Source organism: Aptenodytes forsteri, unplaced genomic scaffold, assembly GCF_000699145.1.
Source record: "Aptenodytes forsteri isolate BGI_AS27 unplaced genomic scaffold, ASM69914v1 Scaffold61, whole genome shotgun sequence".
Taxonomy (NCBI): domain Eukaryota; kingdom Metazoa; phylum Chordata; class Aves; order Sphenisciformes; family Spheniscidae; genus Aptenodytes; species Aptenodytes forsteri.
The window spans coordinates 5,048,893-5,055,307 of NW_008794443.1; the positions used below are offsets into that span (position 1 = coordinate 5,048,893).

Genomic DNA, 6,415 nt, shown 5'->3' on the forward strand with positions numbered 1-6,415 from the left:
ACCTCCCTTGACCTGCTGGCCACGCTGCTTTTGATGCATCACAAGCCTTTAGAGACACCCCAGACATTTTTGCATCTGGTCATCTTCACCAACGATCCACATTGTTGGAAGCCCCTACCACTTGAGTCAGCCCAGCAGCTGTCCCTGGAAGGGTCTTAGCCTTTTTTACCCTGACTAGACTCCTGCAGTAGCTCATGTACTCTGCCTAGAGGCCTCTGCCTGAGGCTGAGCAAAGGACTCACTCAAGAGTGCTTTTGCACTTGCACACATTCCACAACATCTGGGAAGGCAAGGAAACTAGTAAGAGATGCCAGGCACAGCTCAGCTCAGGGGGCCTGGGAGGACACAAGTGTCCAAGGTGGAAAGCATAAGCAGACAAGGGTCTGTTTCATGAAACTGTTGTGTGCAAGGCAGCGTAATTGCTGCAGGGAAGGGAGTGGCTGACCCCTGGAGAGAAAAAGTTTACCACCCAGCTTCATGAAAGCGTGGCTACCCTGACTTAAAAAGTTACTGGAAATTAAGCACTTGGGTGGACAAACAGGGTGATCTAATGTTGAGCTGCAGCTGAGAGGGAGACCCAGACACTTCTGGACTTGGAAGTACCTTTGAGAAAGACAGGCTTTTGGAGAAAAGGTATCAACAAACACTGCTTAGAAATGAGGTACAGCAGGTGGTTTCAAAGTTGTCCGTTGACTCTAATTGCTCACCTTCCGAAGGGTATACCTCTTGTGCTGAATATCATCCAAAAGTAATTCATAGGGAGAGCGGATACATTCTTTTGGAGGCACATGACGCTGTGGTCGCTCAGTGGCCTTGCGCAGCCTCACACCATTCTGCAGTTCACAGATGATGTTGGGCCACAGGGATGCCTCGGAGAAACCAGTGAGGGCCAAGTCAACAGCTGGCTAGAACACATGGAGCAGCATCCCCTCCCTCCGTGTAATAGAGCACACTAGGCAACTGAAGTCATTCAGAAACACAGAAGTGTGTCCTTAACACCCCCTTCAACTCAATTCCAGAGCAGGGCACAGTACCAGAGCAGAGAATTACTTCTCTTTGCAGAAGTTAATTTACAACAAGGGATCTGGGAGCTGGCTCGCCAGGCTCATTCCCAAATTTTGTCATTAACTTTATGAACACACTTCAGCAAAACACAGCTTCTGCTGCCAGGCAGCTAGACCCATTTTCTTGAATACCTACTTCCTGCAAGTGCTCCAGGTACCAGAGTTTTTCCATATTCTTGGATCCTAGGAAACACCGGGACTGAAATCCCAAATCTTACCATTAAAATACTCTGAACTTTCAGAAACCAAGGGTTGAAGGGCCCACAGACAGAAGAGGAAGACAAGGGGAAGGGGATCTCATACTTTAACCTTCACAGCAGCATATGTTAGCAGCTTCAACCTGGAGACACAAGCTGACAACACTGACATCTGCTCATCCTGTTCCTGTATTAATACCTGAGGACGCTCAGGCATTCAGTATAACCCAACAAAAGTTAAAGATGGGGGAAAAAAAAATCAACTCAATAGCATGTTTAGACAACATTGTAATGGAACTGCTAAGTCAACAGCTTATCTGGATCCCAACAGCAAATTGAATAAGAACAAGTGATTGTATTATAAACAGTGAAAGGGAAGCTGCCTCAGAACAAAGTTTCTGACTTAGACTCCTCTCCCTTTTCCACTTACAGTATGAAGCATCTTCTCTCAACTTATCCCTTCAGATATCTTGGTATAATATCAGAAGTCTTATGCAAGCTCTGACGGCTGCCTTCAAGCAGACGGATTTTTTGTTGGATTGTTTTAGCCTGGCTTTGGTACAGTCGTACATCAACTTCAGAGAACTAGAACTGTCAAAGAGTGACCATATACTAGCCATATCTCCTAGGCTATATTTATTATTGTGTAGGAGAACACACAAAAGCCTCTGGGCAAACTGACCTGTATTAGAGACCTTTGAAATAGCTTATCCTGAGCCATTTGCACTTTCTAGAGTTGTATTTCACATGGTGACAGAACTTGACTGAAAGATATGACCTGAAGAGAGACTTCTGTACTGCAATACTGCCACATTAGTTTCAGGACAAGAATTGCCTTCAGCTGGCCATTTCAGAGCAACTTGTACACCCAAAACATTTTTCAGATGTAGGTGACATCATTATCCCTCATACTTTTCTTTCCCTACTGACTGGATCACTGCAATTATTCTACTTGGGCCGTCCCATGTATTGTCAAATGCCACATAAACTTCCCACACCTTTGCAATACGACACAAAATCCTACAACACTCCGAACCCATTGCATTCAGTTCAACAGATGAGTGATAAAGACATCTGTGTTCCTAAGAGGTCTCACTGCTTAGATTTCAAGGTAAAGATTGTCTTGTGACACATACGGATAAGCTCTGCTGAAACCGTACAACCCTGCATGCTATCAGGCTGCGGTCTATGTTTCAGAAGGCCTAACATGAAAAAAGTGTGGTCCATAAAGAGCATTAGCTGCTTGGCAGCACTCAAGGCATCAGCTCTAACCTGTGGGATCCCAGTGAAGTTGGCATCCTGGTTATTTTAAACTCGAGAGTTTGTCAGAGCGATGCAATCAACTGGTGCTTAGGGACTTGGAAACTAGAGGCCGAGGATTTGCAACAGACATCCTGCTTTTGGAATTCACGTCTCCTGAAGGAGCAGAGGCCAAATACACTGGCCTTCAGGCCACACGGCAAAGCCCATGTATTTATTCATGTATTCCCTGCAGAAAAGAGCTATAGCAGTTGATGAGTTTGTGGTTTGAGATAGCTTGCCAGTTTATTTTAATAGATCACAAAATTGAGAATATGCCCAAACACACATTTCACAAACATTTTCATACGAATAGTTTGAGCACGCTTCAAAGCAAGTGCTATTTAGACAAAGGGAGCGAGTCCACAAGTCTCTCGGGGCTTGCCGTTTGTCTCCACAGACTCCAGACTACAGTGCATTTGTTTATGCTGGGCAGAGCTCCAGCCAGAAGAGCTATTTGTTTCTGATTGAGCCCTGACTGTGTAGGGCCTCAAAAAAGAACAGAACAAGTTGCTTTCTTTGCCCCAAACACACAGTTCAAGATCCGTGGAAGGACAGAATGGAAAGACAAGAAAGGCATTGAGCAGAAGGTAAGAGCTACATCTCCAACTTCACCCTCCTTCACCCCTTTGTTTGAGCTGCTGGAGCCGCTAAACCACAAAGATGGACAGAGCTACTGGCCTTCAGTCCCCTCCAGCCCTGAACCAGCACAGACTCCACATAATGAGAGTGAACTAGTCCACCCCAGTACTACTACCAACAGAACGGTTTTCTGGGAGTTTTCAGTCCAGCTACAAGAAAGGAACAGATTGCTTTTGGCAAGCATCAGTTCCTGCCAAGAGCTGGAGTTTGGGGCTCATTTGCAGGAAGAAACAGCCTGAGTAACTACTTGTGGACACTTACTCCAAAGTCTGCCTCCAACTTCATTTTTAGAAGTGGTTTAAGTTGAACCACAAAAACAATCTTTATGTAGAATACATGTCCACATGAGGTTAACACACGAAGTAGTTTAACTTCAAGTTCACTCCTCAGCTTGTTTTGCAGACAAGTCTTTAACTACTTAAGCTCTTGAACAACACAATGAAACAACAAGTTTCATTTGTGTTTAAGCTCTACTCTTCATAGAAGAGTCAATGCAAAGCCTCAGAGAGCCAAGGTAGACAAAAAACCCAACCCCCTATAATGAAGGAATTAAATCCCTTACCCAGAGTTTTTCCTTCTTCTGAAGGGGATTTTCCACCAAATCTTCCACATCCATTTTTCTCAGACTCTGAGAAGCAAGCACATGAGGTCATTACCTTGCACTGTTCAGTGATTTCCTATCTATCCAGCATAAATTACTAATGTTAATCTGAAAAGCCTAGAAGCCCCAAACACCCAAACTTTCAAAATCCACAATAAATTACTAATATGGTGCAGCAGCCTTTCAGATTGTGAAAATAGACCTTCAGCTCCATTTCTAGTGCAATGGGAAGGTTACGTTAGAACTAGGTGAGTGTGTGAAGATAGAAGGAATAGCAGCTAAGGGGTGATCCCAAGTGTACCTCTTTGGAGGTCTGGATGATGGTCACAAGCTTCTGAAGTTCCATATATTCAGTAAACAGACTCCTACAGGTCATTTCATAATGGCTCATAGCCTCAGAAGGCCTGGACAAGTGCGCCTCACAGGCCTGAAAGAAGTGCAGCTATTTAAAAGAGATCTTGAAATGAAAAAACATTGTAAGATGGAATAAGCAAGATTCCGTTTTCTTAATCCATGGTTAAAAAACATCTTCCTCACAGCCCCTTTGTATCTTTTATTTTTTTTTATTGCAGATGCAGAGGAACAAAGAAGCAAGATGTCCAATCTTATATGTACAATAATGTAAGTAGCTGTGTAATATATATATCTTGTTCTCCATAAGGTGTGCTTTGAAATAAGTGCCTGGAAGGGGAAGCCTCCAGTGCAAAGCACAAAAAACCACAGCAGGTGGAGTCACTTGCCCTGTTCTTTTCCCCTGCCCTGATCAGTCTGAGGGATGGGAAGTTTCTCATACCTTTAAATTATGGTTGAGAGGAAAATATGTGTTTGAGTTGAGGTATTCAAACCCCAGCTCTTGCAGAAACTGAATACTATGGACAAGTCACTTTTTTCAATATCCATAGTCTTCTAGGTATCGAATTTGGAGACTATGTACAGAAGGACTTTGTAGACACAGCTGTGTGAGAGCCATGCTCAGTCTTCCTTCTTAATTCTTTTCTGTAGGCACTTGCATGCACCTAAGATGGTTTTGCCTTTTCCCTCTGATGGGAAAGCCACGTATTCCTTCTATGTCCTCCAACAAGCTACCCGGCTTTTTCCCAGAAATGGTCTTGCCCCTTGGTTAACAGCATTGTTCCATCAACTCCCCTAAAGGTGCTATATTTACTAAGTGGGAAGAAGGAAACCTTGATAACATCCTGCAGGGTGACTGCTGGTTTCATTGCCTCATCATCCAGTTTCAACATGAGGCACAGCAGTTTCTCCAAAGGATCACTCAGTTCTCGCTCCACTTGGCTGTCAATTCCCCAGTCCAGGGCTTCATAGATCACCACTCCCAAGTACTCCAACAGCTGCAGACAGAGACCAAGGAAGCAGTGCAGCACAAAGTGCTGTGGAGAACCTCACAGCTCTTGCTTCCCAGCCATATGTGTACCCTCCACTGCCCCTCAGGGCTGAGCACATCTCTCAGGATGAGAAGGGCCCAAAAGGCAGCTAGATGCTCATCGGGTAGCCTGACATACTCCCTAAATAAGCTGTTTTAAGATTTTTACATGGCCTTATCTAGCACCTCAAAGTTATCTGTTATTAAGACAAAAAGACTGTGGGCTATTCCACAGTAGGCAGCATCTGTGCACATTGTTTCCCAGTCTCGTTGTCTTACTTGAGTTCAGTCCTAGCATTTTGTTTCATTTTCCAGGTGGCAGGGGACAGAGCCACTCTCACAGGTAAGCACCTTGATAGTTTCCAAAGACATCTGCACCTCCTGAGCTGGCCTTCTACTACAGCAGGATTATATCTGCACACATAACGAAGGTGAAGACACAGGCTTACCTTGTCCTCTGACTGCTGAATGCTGCCAACATCTGAAAGGGAAAAAAGAGGGGAGGGGGAGAAAGATAACTGCATAGGCATTCATAAACAGCTTTTAGAATCCCTGACAAGAGAGAGAAACAAGAAGAATTCTTGGTAATAAGGAAACAAACCCCTCTGACTAAGGTCAGTCCCAGCTGGGAAAAGTAGGCCTATATTTGAGGACTCCTGGAAAGCAACACAGGATACTCTTCTTATTGTGAGCATTAGCTCCAAACTAACTGCTGCTGGGTACTTTTTTTGTTTGCTAATCGATATCTAGCCACAAGGAAGGCACTAGATCTTTGTCTTCAGTCTTTATTACCTGCTTTTGTCCCTGAAGAGTTAGCCTAGCATTGACCTCTGCAGCAGTGCAACCAAGCGGTGCATAAGACAAGCTTGTTGCCGCTTGCTGGCTACACATAGTGACAAAAAAAGGAAACTATCAATCATAGATCTGTCATGACAGTTACTATAACAAAGGAACCATACATTGGAAGATGAACAGGGCAGGACATACAATAAAGCCTCAGACTATTTATTTCTAATAACATAAGTGGTAACAAACTTTCATCCCAGCTATTCCCCAGAACCAAATGACTCACTAGAGCACTATTAGAAAAATTAGTAGGCCGTACATCTGTATTACTACTCATCTACAGTCCTTTGCAATGAAGTATAGGCAGTAGAAGAGCTTCATGACAACATGCCGGGGGGGGGGGGGGGGGGGGGGGGAAAAAAAATTTTCCATCGTGTGCCCCCGA

General features: G+C 44.3%; 1 protein-coding gene across 1 annotated transcript in view; it reads right to left on the minus strand.

The window, feature by feature from the left end:
- The window catches only part of LOC103907580 (protein spire homolog 1-like), an 18,164-nt gene that overhangs the window by 11,298 nt on the left and 451 nt on the right, over positions 1-6,415 (minus strand). The window contains exons 2-6 of the mRNA XM_019474768.1: positions 5,634-5,665; positions 4,988-5,152; positions 4,105-4,230; positions 3,765-3,830; positions 708-869 (exon numbers count right to left, since the gene is read on the minus strand). Of these exons, the coding sequence (XP_019330313.1) occupies positions 708-869; positions 3,765-3,830; positions 4,105-4,230; positions 4,988-5,152; positions 5,634-5,665 (551 nt within the window). The remainder of the gene's footprint in view (positions 1-707; positions 870-3,764; positions 3,831-4,104; positions 4,231-4,987; positions 5,153-5,633; positions 5,666-6,415) is intronic.